The sequence below is a fragment of the Gambusia affinis genome, linkage group LG18 (assembly GCF_019740435.1).
Source record: "Gambusia affinis linkage group LG18, SWU_Gaff_1.0, whole genome shotgun sequence".
Classification (NCBI taxonomy): domain Eukaryota; kingdom Metazoa; phylum Chordata; class Actinopteri; order Cyprinodontiformes; family Poeciliidae; genus Gambusia; species Gambusia affinis.
The window spans coordinates 5,734,987-5,757,141 of NC_057885.1; the positions used below are offsets into that span (position 1 = coordinate 5,734,987).

Genomic DNA, 22,155 nt, shown 5'->3' on the forward strand with positions numbered 1-22,155 from the left:
TAACATTTTCCACCATTAAAGGCATAAATTTACAGTATTAACATCAGGATTGAGGTTGTAAAGTGGTGCATTTATAAGGATCTGTGTGTTTTATTACACACTGGCAGAGCGACTGGGTGGCATCCCAATGAAATGACCCAACAACCGTAAATCTCTGAGTGAACAGCCAAACGCTCGCACTCATAACACTCCCCTGCTTTAATATCTGACTTACTGTTTTGTCCTCATTTGTCTTGAGAGGCAGTATTAATAAACGGTTTACGCAGCTTAAAGTGTTTTTTCCACTTCTTGATCACACTAGAAATAGCAGCTACTCAGTAAAAGAGTGCCAGGGGAAAAAAAAAAAAGTTTCCCAGGGGTCGCTGGTGAAGCTAATTGCCATTTGTGTAGGAGTTTAGGATCTGTATGTTAGGCTACACATCTCCTCACATCCCTGCTTAACGGTAGCTAAGGAGCTGTTGTCAAGGACAGAATATTTGTAGCATGCTAGGCGCTGATAGCCAACGTCAGTTAGTTCCAATTATGCAACAAATTGGTGTGTAATAAAACACACTTATAAACGCAGCACAACCGATTTGTGCTGCATTGTTGATGCAGCACAACTGGAGCTTGTACTCCAGCTGAATGTCTAGATTAAGCTTCACTTGTTATATTTGTAGTACTAGCAGCAGAAATGTATGTAATATTACTGTATTATTATTTTATGTTTACAAATAAACTTGTTTAATCCTATTCTTTACCACCCATAAATCTAAACTATCTTTTTTTGTTTGTTTGTTTTTTTAGCTCTGGTGGCCTTTATTTGAAAGTGCTAAGACCATAAAGTGGGTAAAGAGAGACAGACAGAAAACATGCGGCAAAGGTCACCAGGCCGGGAATCAGCCTTAGTCCTCAGCGTTGAGGACTAAGGCCTCCTTAGGTGGGCTGTGCTTAACCCCTGCGCCACCACAGCACCCCCAATCTGGACTATCTTTTCCTTAAATGGTGTTTAAAAAGACAGAGAGGGATTGTTGCACAGATGGAACCCCAGAGGTTTCAGCATGTTGCTTTGTTTCCTAGGTGCGTGGGGTGAAAGGCGTCTTCCTTGCCAATCAGAAGGTCGACGGAAAAGTGACGACTCTCATCACCTTCAACAAGGGGCGGAGCTGGGAACCCCTGGCCCCGCCCGCCACGGACATGAACGGCAAGCCAGTCAGCTGCAAAGCAGTAAGTGCTCCATTTTCAATCTTTATCAACTGCAACGCATATCTTAAAATACAGTATTAGTCACAAGTACAACTAAAACAAAGATTTTATGGTTTTAAAGTCGATAAACTGTTGAGGGCAAGGCACCAACTCATTTTAAGGGCAAATATCCCAAACTTCTCCAACCATACTTTTTGAAGTTTTATTGTGTGTCTTTTTTTTTCATATTGTTTTGCTGATATTCCAGGTATGTTAGCTAAATGAAAGGCTGCACATTGCCACCGATACCCCGATCTAGAATTTCTTTTTTTCAACATCAGGGCAGATACAGACATTGATAACGAATCTTTCCATCTCTGCATTGAACATAAAGGGGAAAAGGATGAGTGCTGCGGTATGAGGAATGCACACAAGATTCTTGCCATCCATCTTGTCAAAGTCGCAGCTTCGCAAGGTTAGACAGCAAAGAGCCACACGTCTCCCTCCAAACCCCGTCCATATTCTGAGCCCCATACATCACACCTGGCCGGGAGGCAGAGGGGAGCACCAGTGTTCTCCTTTATTTGAACCATGGCTCCCATCTGCTTAAAAAAAATTATGAAGGCAGGTGCAAATATGAGCCCGACGCTCGTATACATTTAAGACACACATACACACACGTTAGATCTCTGATACTGACCTTGTCATAACAATGGGCTCGGCCCATACTTCAAAAAACAAATTTGCTCGGCAAAATATCTGCTGTCCTGGATTTAAGTCGCCACATCTATCAGGCACAGAGAAGACTTCATTTTAGAGCGCTGACACGACACATATTGCCTGTGTGACGCCGCGGGGCACGGCGCCTCCCGGCCGGCGCATCGTGGCAGTTTGTCAAGAGAAAAACTGTAAGGCTCAATCCTTTGTCTCCCACCTGTTGGAGATCGGCTCCGGAGATTAATGAGCTTTCAGCGTGAAGATGGTTAATCTTACTGCCTGTAGAAGGAAATCCGGATGGTGAAAATACCGCTAAGCGCAACCTAGCATAAAGACGAGCTAATATCAAGGGTTTCCCTGAGGCTGAGGTCAACAGAGCTGGACTCTTTTCCTTTCTTACGCCGGAACCGCCCAGCGAAGATGTCCGTCTTTGCTGAAATTTGATTGTCTCCGCATGAAATGTTGAAGTTTACAATATGCTAGCTTACCGTCCTTCCTGTTGCTTCGCTGCAGCCGGATTGCCACCTCCACCTCCACCTGCGCTGGGCTGACAATCCCTACGTCTCTGGCACCGTCCACACTAAAGACTCGGCTCCGGGCCTCATCATGGGCGCTGGTGAGTGGAATCGTCTCTTTTCAGATTAAAACAGTTTTTTTTTTTTTTCCACTTTTAAATTTATAAGCCTATTTTCCCCTGAACTTACTCAAACGGTTGGAAAAAGCAGACAGAAATTCAAAAGGAATTTTTAGAACGTGGGTGTCTGTCGATTTTCAAGATGCAACCTGAAAGTAGTGCATATTTGTTGGGAGGATAACTAAATGAATAAAAAATGGCCTGAGGTAGAGATCCTGCTGTACTGCTCTCTGTAGACCTGCCTCTCTCAGCCCTGTTGCTCGTTCGTCTTCTCTCTCTCTCCGACTTTGTTTCTGTTGTGTGTTTCGGGAGTCCCCTCTTCTTGATGCAGCTCTGCATTTTTCATCTTTCCCTCAGGTAACCTTGGCTCCAAACTCGTAGAGTATAAGGAGGAGATGTACATCACTTCAGACTGTGGGAAGACATGGAGACAGGTACGGCATGCTTTGCCTGATTTCTTTTTTTTTTTTTTTTTTTTTTACATTTTTTGTATTCCAAGGAGAAACCTGGATAGACAGAATATCAAATTTTTACTTGGGTTTCTTGTAAGCAAAAAAAATACAAAATACAAATTGTGCTTTACAAAGCTGATCATGAGTAAAAGACTGAATTGTTTCCATTGGTAAAGTATTTACCAATCCTTAATGTTTTCCTGTTGAAGGTGTTTGAAGAGGAGCATCACATCCTGTATCTGGACCATGGTGGAGTCATTGTTGCCATCAAGGACACTTCTATTCCCCTCAAGATACTGAAGTAAGATTACACCAACTATTTATTACCTCCTTGTTACTGTTTTAGTTTCATTGCAAACTGCCAGTGGTACACACACTTCCCCTCAAGCGCTAGCAGCGGAGCTCAGTTAGCGTTTAGCATATTTGATAACTTTGGAAACACTTAGCTTCTCCTTAGTTTGACCTTTTAAACTTCAACACAGACATGAAGTTTACATTTCTGTTCCCGCTTTTATTTTGAAGTGGGGGAAGCCTGACCTTTTCCTCCCCTTATGCCTGCCTGCTTTCTTCCCCCTCCCCCATAAACAGCAACAAAATAAAACGTGGACAGAAGAAGATATGAACTTGAATACAATATTTAAGAGCATTATGGAACATGTAAAGTAAATTGTCAGAAATAATTGGTGCTCGAGGGTTGTGGTCTTTCAAAGGCAAGTGTAGATTGAAATGAAGTTAGCGCTTTAGCATTAGATTTAGCTTTTGCTAAGTACAGTGTTGGTGTTGCTGTAATTAGTGGAGCTACTGTTTATGATTAGTGCTTCACGGTTAGCTTTAGCGGTGACCCCCACCTCTGCTACATACCTTATCCTTATAGCATTTAAAAAGTAATCAAATCTCTTACTTTATAAGGTAAGTTAATGCAGCGCTACAGTCTTGGAATCCGTTAGAGACTCTCACTCTTTCTCACACAGGCTATCACAAGTTTAACAGGGTGCTATCTCTTTGTCCTTAAAGAGGAATGTCATGATGAAAACCCAAAGGCAGAGATGTAATCAGAACTATGTGGCACAGCTTTAGTTCAAGTGACCCCTGTAGACAGACTCAGACGCCTCTGAAGGCGTTCGTTAAACGAGCAGTGAAATACAAATTTCACCCAGAGAGAAATCTCAAATATTACAATCCTGATTTTAACCACGACATAACACAAAAAAAATGAGCTGTTTGTTTTATATTTCCGGCCTCTGTGTGTTCTTGCATAACGGCCCTGTTAAAGAGCTTCTGGATGAGGCCAAAAAGAAAGAACAAAGCAGCTAATCATGGAATGCAGATTTATTTATTTTTTTCCAGGGTTTTTCAAACTGATTTATTGCATCTATTTTAAGCTGAAACTATTTCGCAGTCTCAGTAAAGTGGATCGTTTGTTATTGCTGTAACTCCAACCGGCGCACACCCCCGGTGTCAGCGATCGTTTTGCAGCCCATCTAAAGGCGTTTTCTACGCTCCGAGGCCTCCCAGGCTCCCTCCGACGTGACAGATTTCTATTTCGCAGGCTGATGTGGTTTTAATGCGGCGAGATGTAGCGTTATTTGGGAAACTAGCTGTGTGCCATTAACTTAATTTTGGTTAATTACCGTGAATGATTGCTGCTTTAGTACCAGAGATCAAGATGCTGATTGTTGCAGTGTTTTAAACTTTTCCTGAATCTTTAAAGCTGTATAATTTTTGTGTGGCTAATTCAAACGGCACTAAATCTCAGCTGTGCATATTAATACACACACATATAAACTTTTTATGTGCTTTTGAAAAGCTGATGGGCTTGATATACACTCATCTGACACTTTGTTATTTACACCTTTCTTGTACTGTGTTGGACCTGACCTTCAGAATGACCCTAATTCTTCAAGGTCGCTGAACACGAGGCAGACTCTGCAACACTGCTAACGCTAAAGCACTAATTGGAAACATTAGCTCCAAGAACACAAAAGCACAACTCTCTAACCCTAAAGCACTAATTATAAACATCAGTTCTGCTAATGCTACATCACTACACTCAACGGGATTTAGTGGAAGCTAAAGTGTTGAGCGGTGACATTAAATCAAATTATATCTGCCCTCGAAAGGCTACGACTCTGGAGATGTTGTATGTATGTTTACGTCTTCTTCTCTGCTGTCTGTGTTTAATTTTATTTTTGTATGTCGTTTAAAATAACGTTATTTGGTGGCGTAAACCGCTAACTGTCTGAAGAATCCATCAGTCGGTAACCAAAACTTCGAGACAGATATCGATGTCATTCAACTGACAGAATACAAAGCAGCCATTGCAATATATGCTAATATAGATTAGCACTCTGCAATATATGTGTAAAAGTTAACTTAGTGGAAGATGAGTGTGCTAAATGTTTTCAGAGCTAGCTAAAGGGCTAATTGAAAAATTAGCTCATTAGCAGAATAGCAGAAGTGTGCCCATCTCTACAACACCAGCAGCCTGGATCTCACCTGAATTTTTATTTATTTAATTTATTTTTTTTTGCGTAATTTAGGTGAGATCCATGTTTTCCCTCAAATCCTGATGATTCCAAACACTTGGAATTGTTTTTCCAAATTACTTCACAATTTGTGGTTGTTTTACTGGGAGATGTTGAAATGGAATCAACGTTGTAGCATGAAGCCGATTGTAAGATCAGTGTTCACTGATGTACGGAGATGTTAGCTAGCTAATAAACTGCCATCTTTGAGCTAATAAGTGATTCTTGCCCAACGGATGATCGACGATTTGAAGTCAAATCAAGACCTGAGGATGCAAGAAAACAGAAACATTTCTTAGGTTGCTGTTTTCCGTTTGATCCGACAGATTTTTTACTTTAAACAAAGTTGCGAGAACAGCAGCTTCTCTGATCTCGTCGGTATCCGACTGATCTTGCCCAGAGTTTAAGTTAAAGGCTCATCCATCAAAGGCTCGTGATTACGTAACATTTTTCTTAATCCGTCTCCAGGATCACTGTGTCTCTCTCTCTCTCCGAAGGGAGATAGAAGCAGAACAAAAACAAAAGCCCTTTAGTAATTCCAAACCAACTTCCATCATCCGTACACCTGAGCGGTAATTCAAACAATTACAGAGCCCTCGGATTCGGCGCCCAACAGGTTGTGTTGACAGAAAAGAGACCTCCGACGTGGTTAGATTCAGCTGTTCTTTGATGCATAATGAGGATTTGCGACTGCATCCTCAGTGGCTGTGTTGATCTGTGCTGTCTTCCCCTCGCTGTGCGCGTTCGCCGCTGATTATCTTATTGTCGTCCCGGTAAGAGCGTCATTAAAACACACAGCCGCGTTGTGTGAGCGAGACACTGCTTGATTCCTCATTGATCCCTCTCCATCACGCAGTCACACTTACTCAGCGCTACTGCCACTGCCGACAGCTGAAATTGTTGGCACGGTGACTAAAGGAGAGCAGATGGCTTTTCTTGTTTTTTTCCCCCGAAAAATAGGAATTTAATAGCAAACTGGGTACGCCTGCCTGCACAGACGTGTTCTGATATTATGTGTTTTCTAAACCCTCAATTGCATTTAGTCAATTAGGGTCAAAATCAAGGAAAGGAAAAAAAGTGTTTCAAACTATGAGGACTTTTCTGAATTTTGATACACAGAATAGGCAGTACACAATCTTCATCTGTCTCCATGAAACCTATCTTCTCTCACAAACTATCTTCCTTTCCTCTTTGGTCTTCCTGTAGATCTCCCACCATCCTCAGCATCCTTCTACTCTCCTCTGTTCATGTCCAAACCATCTCAGTTTGGCTTCTCTCACTTTATCTCGCCACACATCTGACATGAGCTGTTCCTCTGAGGCATTCATTCCTGACCTTGTCCGTCCTTGTCACTCCCAAAGAGAGCCTTTGAGAACCACGTACACAGCCTAATCGTGCTGATATCCTGTAGGGTCTTTGCATCCAGTTGGGTTGACATGATCAAAAGTAACATGATATGATGCAATGCTTAAAAAAAAAGAAGCAAAAATAACATCCCACTTTGGCAACTTTTTAAATTTTTACGTTGTAGTGTATATAGGCTGGATGAAGACCCCAATGTGTTGTTAATAATTAGCCAGAACACGGATGGTCTTCAGGGAACTAGAATATGTCTTCTGGAGATTTTCCCTTATAATGGATCCAAGGTCTGACACCATCTGTTAGCTTGGTCTTAGAGGCATGACTTTCCACACTAGCCTCATTCTAAGGCCTAGTCCACATGTAGCCGGACATCTGGGAAAACTCATTTTTATTCACATCACAGTCTGCAACAAATAATGTGCTAATATATCCACACTTTGATGTGATTCTTATTCTGTCATCTTGTGTTTATTAACTTTATATTCTAAGAGGCTGCATAAAGTAGTTCACCCTATACATTTGTCCACACAAACAAACGAACCTCCTGCAGCCATATTTAATTCCCAACAAAAACTTGTGGTTGCTTTGAAGGATTGTGATTGGCTGACATAGTTTTTACACTGCCCCCTGTGGGTCTGGCATGTTTAAACCAACGTTCAGGGGTGGATTTGTGCGGTCTGATGTGGATGAAAACTTTTCTAAAACCGAACCCGAGTGTATGATGTTACTTTTTATACCGATGTGATGGAAATATACATTTTTATAAAGACCCAGTGAAAATCAACTGGTACATTAAACGTGAACTTTAAAAAAAAAAATACTTTGAACTTCTTGGTCTTGTGACTATTGAATACAATTGAAACTTTATCCATTGCCACATGGAGAACAACGTTAAACAGTTAAGGACTGACTAAAAGGCAGTCTTAGTTGTTTGATATTTCCAGTCTTCATGAATGAACACTTTGCATGATAATCAGATATTCATCCTGTTGGATGGAGTCTCACCACAGTGGCATTGTTTGAACTGAGCGTTAAGGCACAGTTCGATGTCATTTGGTGCATTGTTTTTTATATTTTCGTTGTAAAAGTGTCTATAAACCACAACATTCAGGTCAACAGTACGGTACGATTAGAGTGGAGCATCTGGTGTCACATAATGCAGTCCACTGACTGACTGACTGATGGACTGGAAAACGTCACTGCTTGTTACAAAGATGAGACATAAAGTTAGACATACTTACCTTCACAGTAAGGCAGGATGAAGATTCAGCTCTTGGTATGCTGTGCTGGATCTTATCGCTCAGTTGCAATGTTTTAGAGTTTAATGCAAAGTATAATTTGGAAATCATTGCGATCCACTAATAATCTGCCTCTTGATGACAAGCAGAACTACACATTGGTACCTTTGGGGAAAATTAATCATTTAAAAGGTAGTGAAGGTTACTGAGGAACTCAGAGGGCCTTAATCACCCTCATTATAGTACAAACCATGGTACTATCCTAAAATAAACTTGCAAAACTCTGAAAGTGCTTAGTAATATGACTTGAAACATCATTTATCTTAGAGAAAGAACACCAAATACTTTTAAATTGCCATGATGAAATGTGCTGACAGCTGATTGGACGGTCTTTCCTTGGCTCTCCTCTGTTACCAGAGCAGAAATGAAACATTAATGGTTCACTGATCCAAGAAGCCCCTGAAATACGAGTTTGGTTTTCATCCAGAGTTTTGGGTGGAGATTCGCTACTGATAAAAGATCCCTGTGTAATTTTCTATACCTCACTTTCTCTGGAACAAATGTCGTCATGATTCAACCTTTGTTCACGTCTGAGATTTTTGATACAGGGAACTTTTAGCACTTGTCTTGTCCGAATTTCTATAGGTTGAACATTTTCTGAAATCACCTGTTCTGATGCAGGACGGATTGCATTGGTTGTTGCAAGAAATAGTGATTTTAGATCATTTGAACTCTTCTTATTTCCAGTACTTCCATCAGGCATTATGTCAGATAACGTGAATTAAAGCTGAAGTTAAAAGTTTTTTGACACAAATCTGAATAGAATATGAAATATTTGCCTTTATCTCTACTATGTAATTATTGTTTCAATGTTTTTTTTCTGTTGTACAAGTTGGAAAGAAATAGTTGCAACAGCTTTTTACTTTTCTCCAAAAGGATTTTCGGCACAGATATGTGCTTTCCGAAGCACATATCTGTGCACATATCTATCTTACATAACAAAAGCGTGTTAGTCATGTTTCTCAATAAAAAGTTGAACTTGCGTTTCTTTCCTTAGGTTCAGCATTGATGAAGGCAGAACCTGGAACATTCACAACTTCACCAGCACGTCTGTGTTCGTCGACGGACTCCTGAGCGAACCAGGAGACGAAACTCTGGTCATGACGTGAGTTAATAAACTTTTTCCCCCAAAAATACACATAAAAAATAAAGCTGGTTGAGAGCTTGTTACTGAGAGAATCAATGTGGAACAAACTTGCTTTGACTAAGATTCTGAAATTTGACAAGTTAACGGTTTTTCATGTGTACCTCTCCTTTTTCAATCATATTCCCTTTTATATTGCATAATTTAAAACATATACCAACTTACCTCAGCTGGTTTGGAAGAAAAAAAACAAACATTGATCCTCTTTTCTTTTTTCTTTTTTTTTTTTTTTAAAAAAAAGCTCAGTTTTCTGCAGCCTGGGAGTCGGGCGACGCGTCTTCTCTTCAGAAAAAGGCAGAGGTGCATTTCTCTGTCAGAGCTCTTGAAAAGCATTATGCTAAAAGGTTATTATGAGGTTCTTTTCACAGCAATGCCCAACGCTGTCTGCCCGAGCTCTCCTCACACTTTCTGCTTTCTGCTCGTTTCTAATGAGTTATCTGACAGAACCTCCCAGGCTGCAAACTATGCTTAAAGGGGGGGCTCAAGTTACCCTTCCATCACGACGATTCTTTCGCGATTTGTTGGAGCGGGGCAAGCAATTTCGTGGTGTTAACCGCAGCTGCTCTTGCACCCGATTTCCCTCAGAGCCCCCCCTCCTCTGTCTTGACCTCTAAATTGCCATTACAGTGGAGGTTGAAGGGAGAAAACAGCCCAATCAGCCTCATGGCCTTCCTTCCTGTCTGTTTCTTTCTCCTCTGACATTTTACCAAATCCGATCTTTTTTGTTGTTGTTGTTGCTGGTTTTTTTTTGTGTCATAAAGTCTCTGCAAACAAAATTGTTCTTCAAACAATTTCTACTTGAGACTAAATCACCAGAATGATTGATCTGATTGATTAACTGATTTGTTGCTTATTGTGACAGGCTTACTTTAGCCTCACCAGAAACACGACTCTCAACATTGTCTTACCCATGAATGATTGCAGATTTTCAGATCTGAACAGATATCTATGGGGATTTCCGACAAAAACTTCAGCTTTAAGAGCAGCCACTGGGCCGTGGCAGATAATGGTGTAAGTGGATCCTAAACTTCCTTAGCAACAGATCCCACATCTCCTCCACTCTCATCCTGAATGATGCCTTTGGATGTTGCTTCATCTTTATATAACGTTCATTCCACATGATGGCATCTATTTTATGAAGTGTACCAGTTCCTCCTACCGCAAAACAACCACAATACATGATGCTGCCACCTCCATACTTCACAGTGAGGTTGGCACAAGCATCCCGCTTTTTCCTCCATATGTGATGATGGTCATTATGGCCAAACAGCTAAACTTTAGTTTTATCAAACCAGGGAGACATGTCTCCATTCATGAACGTCTTTGTCCCTGTGTGTGTTTGCAAACCTTACTCTGAAATGAGCTGGTCAGCGAGGAGGAAGCCAAAAAGAAACACAAAAAGCCAGAGAACAGGTTTTACTGTGGAGGATGACACGGCCTCATCCACAAAAGTCTATTTGTACATTTCAGACCAAAATCCATTTGTTTCTGGGACTTGGAACCGTCTCTTTCCTGAGCGCTATGATGGTTGGACATTCCAATCATATCTATATTTGCGCATAATTGTTTGAAAAGGGTAATGCCACACTGTTGAGGTAAGACATTAATAAAACAAATCTCTGACATATGTTTTCATTGTGGCATTTAGCCAAATAATGTTGGTAATTCAAGAGATGTTTGGTTTGATTTAACTTCAGAAAAGGTGTGTCTTTTTTCTTCTTTTTGAGGTATATAAACTTCTGATTTCAACTGTACATTTTTCAGATAGGAGATTGGTATGAAGGGGGGGAAACTTTCCCCATGGCACTGTCAATACAGTTTCTTCCATAGTTATTGGAGCTCCAAGTAAAGATGGCTAAAAATCATGTTGCATTACAGTAGCCTTGGCTAACACAGAATATTATTTATACATCTGGCTTTTAGGTCCAGTATATTTATTCAGTGGGGAACAAATCCAATGGTAACTGGAGTTTTTTAGAACTTCTAATGACTTTTACTTCCCTTGGGGTATAAATATGATGTGACACGGAGGTCCATTGATTTTAGCTATTAGCCTACAGGCTGGACAGAGACAGCTATTTATCTCAGCAACACACTGAGTAAGCAGGAGGCTAAGGGAGATACAAAAAAATCCTCCAAAGCTGTAGGATACTTTCAACAAAAAGCTGCTTATTTAGATCAGCGGGTCTCGACATCGATAAACACAATCTACGTGTTGACAGATTATTTGTGGGTGATGCCCTACCATGACAAATGTAAATATTTAGAGCGAAACAAAAGATAAATCTTTGGGAAAGTGCTCGAAAAGGAGGAAATGGATGATGGCGCAGGGAATCCTGGGTAAATACAACCAAAACAAATAGCGAGTCTAACACTGGCAAGAGAAATAGCCTTTTGGTCTTTTACCAAAGACAAAAGAGAAACCCTAACCACTAAAATCTGATGTTACTCCATTTTGTTTACATTTTGCGCTCATTGTTGTCTTCTGACGTTTTTGTGTTGTTTCCTTCAGTGGTTCTTGGTGCAGCGCCACCACAGGCGAGAAGGGAAACAGGTTTTTCAAAGGTTGTGGATTGTCTTTTCCAGTGGTGTTTGAAAGCGAACCGCAGCAACTTAAAATGTAGCAAATGTTGCACTTTTGGTCCCTAATCGAACCGAGTCTACCGGACTATCCGTTGTGAAAATCAATACTTTGTGGCTTTTTAGCAGTAATCTTTTTATTTCCCCTCTACATTTGCGCTAGATTGATAACATAAAACCCAAAGACTTGCAACATGCTCTACTACTAAAATGGTTGATTTCTTGACAATCCTTTGACGTTGAAAACTTGGAGGAAATTCAGTAGAAAGCATCTTCAGACTATAACGTCAAACTTTCAAGACCTCAAATCTCTCTTCCTATTTTTTTTGGACTCTCCTCCTTTTTGCTAATCCCTCCATCAGGAAAGTTAACTGAAGTGAAACCTGTCACATCATCTCAGACTGCACGGCCAGGTTCACAGATAAGGCCAATCTTTCAGCTGTAATCTGTCGAGAAGGGCAAAGAGAAGACCACAAACACTAGGACACACACCAACACACACACACTTACACAGACAGAGACAGGAGGACAAGAGGCTTTGGCATATAGGTTCACTCACAATTACCTCCCATGTTGATGGGTTGAAATGCACACACACACACACACACACACAGATATATGTTCCCCATCTGGCTCTGGAGGGAAAGGGTCGAAGGGGTGTTGAGGGCAGCTCCTGTCTGACAGATTAGCCAGGCTCTATTTCTTAACCATGGAGTTTCGATTTTTTGACGCCACAGTCTGCCATCCCATAATGAAGTCTTTGAGCGGTGACTTAGCACCAAGGACAGGTGGAGGGGAGGCTGGGTGTTGGTGGCAGAGCAGAGCTAATCCAGCGCTCGTACTAATGACAGCTGGTCAGATCAAAGACAAAGAATACCGATGGAAACAATGTGTCAGAAACACGCCAGATCATTATCCCAGCTCACTCTCAGGAACTTCTTCGCCAGAAAGATTTCCTCTGAAGCGCCTCCACATCCGATATCTTTTGGCACCAGAAGCTCCCTGCGTTAAAGGCAAAAAAAAGAAAAAGAACCCAACCCGCGCTGGCGTTTTTCCACTGTGTTCCTTAATGAGACGATCCTTTAATGGCCGTCGAGTTTGTTTTGGCTCGGCTCTCTTCGGAGTATTGTTTGTCAACTGACAGAGCTCAAGAGGCTCTGAAGTGCCAATTCACCACTGAAACACCAAGATGCTAAATTAACTGAGGCTGGTGGGAATCAGATAAAGCAATAAGTCTCGCTTTAAAAACTGGAGCGAATTAATCTGAATTTGTGTGGGAGCAGATTTGGACGAGAGAAGGAAGAAGGCAGTCAGCATAGTTTAGGAATTCATTAGCAAGTATGTGTGGGCCTCTAGAAATCACTTGAACCGTTTGATTTCACCTACATTGACCATGTAGTTGATTAATTTGAAAATACATTTTGCTTAATGTAAAAATTCTAGTATTTCAATAAAATGTTTTGGTGCTAGGATGAGGTGAGTTTTTCTTTTTTTTTGTGGTCATATCAAGATTGTTGTTTTGTTTTTTTGCGAAACTGCAATGGAAACAGTGTTTTTCCGCTTCACGTGAGTCACATGATTGACAACTAGATGTTACTACTGGCGAAAACCACAAAGAAGAAAACGGGAAGTGATGGTACACCATGTTTTTTAAAATGACTTATTGCATGAACTTATTCACATGTGAATTTAACTGCGTTTATTTAAAGGAAACACTGCAACTGTAAAATTATGGGGTTTTTTCAACATCAGCAGACTATAGACAAAATGTGTAATGGAAACGCAGCGAGTGACAATTAACATACATTAATTTGAGTAAAAACTTCCGTGAGTTGATAGCAGAGCAACAGACTCAATGCCTTGCCAAGGTATGCATGAACAATTTCATCCAATGTCACGTCAGAGCCACAACCATAACCATCCATTTGTTTTATCCATATTTTATATTATAGACCAGATCAACAAGGCACAATGTTGTGAGGAAGAAGATTTTTCTTAATTCATAATCGGCTTTATGCCAGAGCGGTGAGAACAGAAAGACTGGAGTTTGCTTTTCCTACTTCGCGATGCTTTTGTGGTTTCAAGGGGTTTGAATATTTTCAGACAGCAACAAGAGAGGAAATGAGGAAGCGGCTCGTATGAGTCGACAGAAACGCATCCATCACATCGTCTTTAACGATGTCAGTCATGCTTGCTTTGCTCTCCAACAAGGTGATGGTGAGCCACCGCTGGCAGACTAACATATGCTGGAGTCACTGACTTGAGTCACATCAGTCTGCTTTTAGAAGCAACGCTGCAACCGCAACGAGAAGACGCTTACTGTAGCTCCCGAATGGGGAGTGGGCCTGTGTTGGATTATAGAACAGCACCATCTAGTGGAGGGATGCTGCGTGTGCGTCAGGGAGGCTTTATTACTCTGGAGCTGAGTGGTATCATTTTACCGCAATTTTATCAGGGAAATTGTAGACAGGAAAAAAAAAAGTGTAAATTTCTGCCAAAAAATATTTAGATTAATCTCAGAAATTTTCTAGACGAAGCTTGGACATTTCTGAGCTTCTAACGCCAGAAAAAACTCAGGAATTAAAATGTTCTCATTTACAGTTTTTCAGTATTATTTCTCCGTACTCCGGTAGTCAGGCAACAACATTTTATTGGCGAATTTGCTTTTGTGTCTTTGTGCAAAGACTATAAAGTAAGTGTAAAATTTTCTGGGAAAAGTTCATGAATTTTAGATTAGTCTCAGAAATCTTCTAGAAAAAGTTGAAAACCATCGACTTCTGAACCACTAGAACATTTCTTGAGGTTAATCTCAAAATTGTAGTTGGGGTTTTTTTTTTAGCAAATTTTTGACTTTTCAAGCTCAGAAATTTCCAAGTTTCTCTCTAGGCAATTTTTCTGATTAACCTCAAAAGGTACTTTTCTATTCTTTGCTTTTCTTATCTACACCGGCCCAAATACGCCATCGTACGTTTTCTTGTTGAAGCTCTTTCTTTTTTATCTTGATACCTTTTAATTATTGATGAATAGAAACAAAATTATGGAGGTACAGATAAAGACCACTCTGCCCTGAAGTAGCAGTAAATAATATTGAATGTGTGTGTGTGTGTGTGTGTGTGTGTGTGTGTGTGTGTGTGTGTGTGTTTTCAGTGTGTTTGGCCACATCAGCTACAGGTCGGACTGGGAGCTGGTCAAAGTGGACTTCAGGCAGTCTTTCCCCCGTCAGTGCACTGAGTCGGATTACGAGTCCTGGCAGCTCACAGACCTCCAGGTAAATCACACTTAAAGCCACGAACATTTGTTTTATTTCCCCCTATAATACAGCTATTTAATAGATCTTTCTTTCATCTAAACTATTTTTGAGGATGCAGGAGTGCAGATAAAACGTATCGTGTTAGCTTGTGTGAATGTTTTCGATGCGCTCGGGTCGCCCTCAGGGGGAAAAGTGCATTATGGGACGAGAGCGGACCTTCAGGAAGCGGAAGGACAGCTCGTTCTGCGTGAAAGGAAAGAGCTACACCTCGGCTCTCGCCGTCACGCCCTGCCAGTGCACCGACGACGACTTCATCTGGTGAGCTGGCCACTGAAAGAAATAAAAGGCACAAAAACTAAACGTCTGTGATTGTAACTGCGGCTCTATCCGTCGTGCACATACAGTGATTACGGCTTTGAGCGCTCCTACACGGAGGGCGATCGATGCTTCCCGGACTTCTGGTTTGATCCCGAATCTCCCCCAGAGAGCTGCCACCTCGGACAAAACTACCAGTCTAGCACTGGGTAGGTTTAGCATTTAATGAAAAATGGCTTGTGTTTGTTTATTTGGGGGTTTTTTTACCCCTAATTTCATGCTATATGTTAATAAGACCAACACCTTGTGGCAACGGCTCCAATTTTGAAGCAAAAGAAGGGGGAAAAAAATCTGATTTTCATTTTTACATGATGTGTTTTTTTGTTTGTTTAGCTAATGAGCGATAAATGATATCATCTACTGCATAAGATATTAGCTGTTAGCTCGTTTTTACGCTCGCTAAGCATTTTCTTTTCTTTCATTGTTCTCCGTTGTGTTTCAGCTACAGGAAGGTGATATCAAACTCTTGCGAGGGAGGCCTCGACAAACAGCAGAGCGCCAAACAGCACAACTGCCCTCTGCTGCCCCCTAAAGGACTGAAGGTCGGCATTAAAGGCCAGATGCTGGCCGTGGCCCCTGGCGATGACATCACGTTCATCGTCCACCAGGAGCAGGTGTCGTAAAAAAGCCAATTTCTCCCTCAGGCATTTTCTCTGCAACCGGCTTACGGGTCGTTTTGTTGCCAACAGGGCGACACGAGCAGTACCAGGTATCAGGTAGACCTCGGCGACGGCGTTCGAACCATTTACCAGAACCTGACGGTGACCGACGAGCCCATCCAGCATCGCTACGAAAAGCCCGGCGTTTACAAGGTGACGGTGAAGGCGGAGAACATTGCGGGACACGACGAGGCTTCCATGTACATCCAGGTCACAGGTCAGTGTTTGACCTACTCTGTGACCTTTAAAGGGAACGTCTTTAGTCTGTGTTTTAATCTGACAGCTGTCTTTGTCAGAAGCATTAAACCTAAATGCTTCATTCCTTCTTTTATTGACACCTGGGAGTGTTCAACATCGCAGCAGAGACAAATAAACCTGTGTAACAGTTCGTAAAATAAATACCACTTTTCAGCAACATCGTTCCTACAAGGAAATGCTGAAATAAAAATAAAAAAGTGGTTTGAGGAAGTAAAAAGTCAAGGAAGTTATTAAAAGCTAATGCTAGCATTCTAGCAATTCTGGATGAACAAAATAGAAACGTGTGCAGTGACTCCTGATTGTTTCCATATTTCAGAAAAAATGAGTTCAAGTAAGATGTTCTGTCTTGAGTTTTCACAACAATAATTTTTTTTTGCAGTTTATAAAAAAAAAAAAAAAAAAAAAAACCTCCGGTCACAAGTTTTTCAAAGTGCCAGGGGGCGCTAGGTGAGCCTCAGAAGGTTGGAGGAAAGATGAGGAAGAAAAAAAGCTAATTTTCTCATTTAAATTATTATTTTTTTTTTTAAATACAATCGAATCTATTTACAATTATTATAAAATTTAAGCTAAAATAACTTATTGAAGTGCTCAGCTTTCTGATTGGCTACCTGTCAAATTTATCAAGCTGCTCTGCTCCTCAAGCCAGCAAGCGCAAAATGAACAAGTTTGTGAAAAGAGATAGAGCAGAGGTACAGAACAGAACTCATTGCCTACTAAAACCAGACGGTATGACGCAGCGTTTATTCTAAACAAATATTAAATAGTAAACAAAAGTGAGAAAAGGCAAAGAAAAACACTCCAGAAGTCCATGAGCCACGGAAATGCCTCCACGTTCTTTTGAAAGAGGTGCCGTTTGAGAGGAGCGTTTTTATTTTTCCACCAGTCAGATCGTCCAGCGATCCTGTTCAGTCCTTTTTATGCGTCTCTGTGACCTCAGGCAACATGTTGAACTCAAACTGACCCGCTGTGCCTCATTGGTGTGTAAAGACAGCAGGGGACACGGCGTCAGTCTTGCTGAATGTGGCTTTTTACATTTAAGTTTAACAGCTGGTCAGTACAATAAGAAAGGCAGCGAGGGATTTTCCATTCCACAGTTGTTTGAGTGAATAAACCCTGCACCCCCCCAACTATTTCCTGTGCAGAGCCTCTGCAGGAAGTTCACCTGGAAGCGGTTCCCATCGCCAGGAGAAACCGTGAAGTCAACCTGTCGGCCATAGTTCTTCCCACTACAGCCAACCTGACCGTCTTCTACTGGTGGCTCGGCGACGGCCCTAAGGTAAAGTTGGAAATGTTCAGCTGTTGTTTTACAGTGCTGACTGACAGAAACCTATAGGCGCATCTTAAAGGGGCGGTGTTATGTAGAATAACCCCACCCCTATGTAAAATAACACTACATTTTGTTGTGTTATTCCCTCATCAAAAACATACCTGAAGTTTTGCTTTGATTATTTCATGAATGTTTGAGAAATCCTTTAATCTCCATGGAAACCATTCACCTGTGCAAAACGCCTGGGTGGACCTAGCCCCGCCTTTCAGACGTTGTTAAAGGCTTAATACAGAAGCCTTGTTGTAATGACTTCCTGAAGGCGGAGTTACAGAAAGAGCTGGAGTTTCTTAAAGAGACAGAGGCCCAATTTCAAGGAATTAAATTACAAAGTCAAATTTCCTTTAAGTTGTATTTGATATATGTAGCATTTTTATAGCAACTGAAGGTAACAAATGATTATCCTATAAAATGTGCTAGGAAAACATACAACACTGCCCCTTTCAGAACCTAAAATACCATAAAAAGTTGAATATTTTCAGTCTCTCATTTCAGAAAGTGAAACTCATGTATCATATAAATTTATTGCTGAAATATTTCAAGCCAGAAAGGTCTCAGAAAATTATATTCTTAGATAACAATTTAAAAAAGAAAGTTCTAATGCATGTATGTTATGTATTGCCCATAATATCGAATGTGAATATTTACACCATAAAATAGTTTCTGGGCTCCTTCAGCTCATGAAAATGCAGCAGTTGATGTTAATGCGAAGTATATAAAACCTCATGTTGGCATATTTAATGCAGCATAATGATTTATTAATGTTTGAATGTATAGAAACTTGATTATTATGAGATTTAATACCTAGGTTCTTGGTGCGCTAGTTTGTCTTGCTCTTCCTGTCGTGTAGCTAACATTTCTCCCTCCCTCTCCCAGCCCAAACTGACCCTCCAGAACAGCCTTTTAACCCGTTTCCCCGAGAGCGGAGAGGTTTCCGTCACCGTCCAGGCGTCCAACGGCCGATCGATGGTGCAGGACACAAAGATCGTCAGAGTCTATGGTAAGACAATTAATATCTTACACTTACTGAAGCGTCAAGGTAACGGCCGTTGCATGTGTTTTTCCACAATCAGGGACTTAGCTTAGCTTTGTGGCCACGTAATACTAGATTGGTTTACTTAATAACTTTAAAACAGCGTCTGATTAGAATAACATTTGCAACCATTTCAAACAGAGGTGTCCATGTTGCAGCACGGGGGCCTTTTGCAGCCGACCTCAACGCAAATAGGTGTTTGATGCAAATGGACGAGTTTTCATCTTGTACTGCAAGATTTTACAGATAAATAACTTAAAAAAAAAAAGATTTTTTTTAAAGATAAATAACAAGTTACTAAACAAAATCAAGTTTTTTTGTTTTTTTGTTTTTTTTTTTACAGATGAACAGTATCACATTTTTAAAAAAATCAAGTTTTGTTACAGATTGATAACATTTTCATAAAAAATAAAAAATATATATATATATTTTTTACAGATAAATAACATCTTCATAAAATAAGTGAGGATTCTTTTACTGGTGACCTGTCGTGTTATAACACAATCGTGCACAACCATTTTAAAAAAATAGTTTGTATCTAATTAATAAAAAAATTTACTTTCATTTATTGATGAGCAGATAAACTTAACAAAAACAACACAAAATGTTTGTTTTGAAAACCTTTTTAGCCCCCTGAGAGCTTTCAGTGTAACGAGTTTGGACGCCGCTGATCTAAATTGTTACATTCGCGTTCTTATTAAAGAGAAACAAATTCAGTGGTAATTTTTCGTAGTAGTTTTTGTTCATCTTGTACAGTCCTGAACAGAGCTGCATGATATGAAATCTTGTTTTGCATCAAAAGCTGAGTTATAGCCATTTTGTCTGTACATTACCACTCTGCACGGCTATACACTAAATTTCACATCAAGTCTGCTTTTTTTTTTTCACTGCGACTCTGATCCCATCCGTTAAATGACACCTATTTGATAACACTTCTGCCGTCTACATCGGTCTAATTGAGACATTTCAGCTTTTCCGCGCACACAACCCGGCGACCGGCTGCCATCTGTTAGTGCCGGCAGCGCCACAGAAACACGCAGACTGAAACTACGCCACATGTTTCCTCCGGGGTGATTGGCGACGAGGCGCGTCTGTCCGTTCAGAGCGGCGGCTGTGGGTTTTTGGTTGTGTTTCGCTGGGTGTTGGTCCTGACGGACGTGGCGACTCGCTCTCCTTCCAGACAACTTCCAAGTCATCCCGCTGAGCTTCAGCAGGAACCTGGACCGTTTCAACCCCAACATCCCGGAGTGGCGGCGTGACGTCGGCCAGGTGGTCACCAAGCTCCTCGCCAAGGTCAGATCCCTTCACTTCACCTCGTTTCCAGTCATTTTCTTTGTTCTAGACAACGTCGATGTTTCTGCTGGGTCACTTGGTTGCTTTGCAACGAAGTGAGATGAAAGTTTAAAAATGGTTGATGGTGATGAAGTATGAAAGATGACCAGAAGTGTTGCTCTGTCCTTCATTGTTGGATTTTAGTCGTCTATTTGCCCAATTTGACAAAATCTGTCATCAGTCCAGCAGCAGCTGCTTTACATATTTTTCAGGGCTGCAACTAATCGATTATTCTGACGATTAATCGAATGAAAGAATTGACACAATCTGCATATTTTTTGTTACCTACCAAAGCTTATTTTTATAATATTAGAAAAACATTTTTTTAAAATGTAAATAAACAAATAACTTAATTCCCTTTTAGTTAAAAGGAATTGCCTAAAATGCAATATCATAGCATTAACATAGTGAACGCTGGATCATTTGTAGCAAATGATGACTCTGCAGCAGAGGATTGATCTGTTGACAAGTTTTTAGTCAATAATTGGACAACAGGAGGCACTTAATGGATTTTTTTTCCGAAGAATTTGAACTTGGTGAACCAAAAACTCCTCCACTTCAGGAGAAGCTTAGAACATACAGTATCTACAGACAAGGGAGGCTTTTCATCTTTGTGTAGTTTTAGCTTAATTACTAAATTGGTGTAAAAAAAAAAGGGCAAATATGATGAGCTGAAATGTGAGAAACGGCAAAGCTGAGCAGTTCTTGGTTTTTTTTGTGTGGAATGTGCGATTGTTGTGCTGTCGGCTTCCTGCTGACCAGCCTTACACCGTTCTTTGTGACCACATGTCCTCAGACCACAGGCGTACCTCAGGACTCTCTGGTTACCGTGGTGAACCCAGGCCTCCCCACCACGGCCGACCTGTACGTGTTGCCGCTGGACTCCAAACCAGCCAAGGGCAGCGTATTAGTAGATAAGGTAGATCCACACAAACCCGCACAGTTTCTCCCAATACATAAAGACACGTTGAGTGTAAAACGCAGCTCTAATGCAGCGTTCTCCTTCTTAGCGTATCCCAGCGGTGGTTCAAGCGGTCAGCGACAAGAACATCAGCTTCATGGTCCGAGGCGGTCTGCGGGTGTTGGTGATGTTGGCCGACCCGAACGCAGGTAAACCCTGAAAGCTACCGACGCTTTACTTTTGCAGTGATTGTTTCCACTGTAGTTTATCGTTCAAGCTGTAACAAACAGCATGCTAATGATTATTCCCATTGAATAGGTTTTATTGCTAATGACTCGGTAGCCGGAGCGGCAGAGAGTGGTGCGTTCACCAGACGTTCCCAAACCCAAATACACCCTTTCCCTGTTGTTGTGACCTAATGAATCCTGTTCTCCCAGACACCGCTCACACTTTTCTCATCAACACTAGCAAATTTCTGCTTTTGCTTCTACGTGACGTGGGTCCCTTCTTCTCTGAAACCTAAGCATTTGTTTGTCGCTCTAGGCTACCACGGAGCAGCTGGAGGCCCAGGTGTTTGGGCGCTGGCTGTCATATTCCTAATAAGCGTCGTTGGCACTGGCTCGTTCATTCTGTACAAGTTTAAAAGGTGAGCTTCGTCCTGGTGTGAAGTCGCTTCCTGTTGGTCTGCACTCGACCACAGCCAGTGGCATGATCTGAGATTTAACGCAAAAGATCTATTTTCTTGACATATGAAAGGCTGGTTATATTTATAGACACACAAAACCTATTTGGGAATCAAAAAGGCAATGGCAGCAGTGAAGTAGTTTTTCAAAAGGTGTTGCAGTCCAGCCTCATTCAGAGAGGTCATGGAGGTCATGTGACATCATCTCACCTTCCAGTGACGAGGGAATCAGAAACACCTGTACATAAGACAAGTTGGACGTTTAGATGCATGTTAACACTAAATAAAGGTCTTGTCATGATTCAGTTCCAAGAATGTATGTTAAAAAATGTCTTCAATCAGAGGCTTCTTCAAATTCACTGTAACACAGACTGCTACAGGAAATCTCTCCTGCCCCACAGTCATTACCAACAAAAATAACTGCAAATAATTCTACAGAATAATTTAATTTTTTCAGCAGATTTT

At 41.1% G+C, this 22,155-nt stretch overlaps 1 protein-coding gene across 6 annotated transcripts in view; it reads left to right on the forward strand.

Annotated features, from left to right (window-relative positions):
- Positions 1–22,155, forward strand: part of sorcs2 (sortilin-related VPS10 domain containing receptor 2) — a 307,822-nt gene that overhangs the window by 280,779 nt on the left and 4,888 nt on the right. For all 6 annotated transcript variants that reach the window (XM_044096828.1, XM_044096823.1, XM_044096824.1 and 3 more), the window contains 16 exons: positions 1,060–1,206; positions 2,395–2,497; positions 2,873–2,949; positions 3,177–3,268; positions 9,150–9,257; positions 15,024–15,144; positions 15,311–15,444; positions 15,531–15,650; positions 15,944–16,115; positions 16,191–16,377; positions 17,561–17,694; positions 18,619–18,742; positions 19,956–20,068; positions 20,904–21,026; positions 21,118–21,217; positions 21,552–21,654. In XM_044096828.1, the coding sequence (XP_043952763.1) occupies positions 1,060–1,206; positions 2,395–2,497; positions 2,873–2,949; positions 3,177–3,268; positions 9,150–9,257; positions 15,024–15,144; positions 15,311–15,444; positions 15,531–15,650; positions 15,944–16,115; positions 16,191–16,377; positions 17,561–17,694; positions 18,619–18,742; positions 19,956–20,068; positions 20,904–21,026; positions 21,118–21,217; positions 21,552–21,654 (1,958 nt within the window). The remainder of the gene's footprint in view (positions 1–1,059; positions 1,207–2,394; positions 2,498–2,872; positions 2,950–3,176; positions 3,269–9,149; positions 9,258–15,023; positions 15,145–15,310; positions 15,445–15,530; positions 15,651–15,943; positions 16,116–16,190; positions 16,378–17,560; positions 17,695–18,618; positions 18,743–19,955; positions 20,069–20,903; positions 21,027–21,117; positions 21,218–21,551; positions 21,655–22,155) is intronic.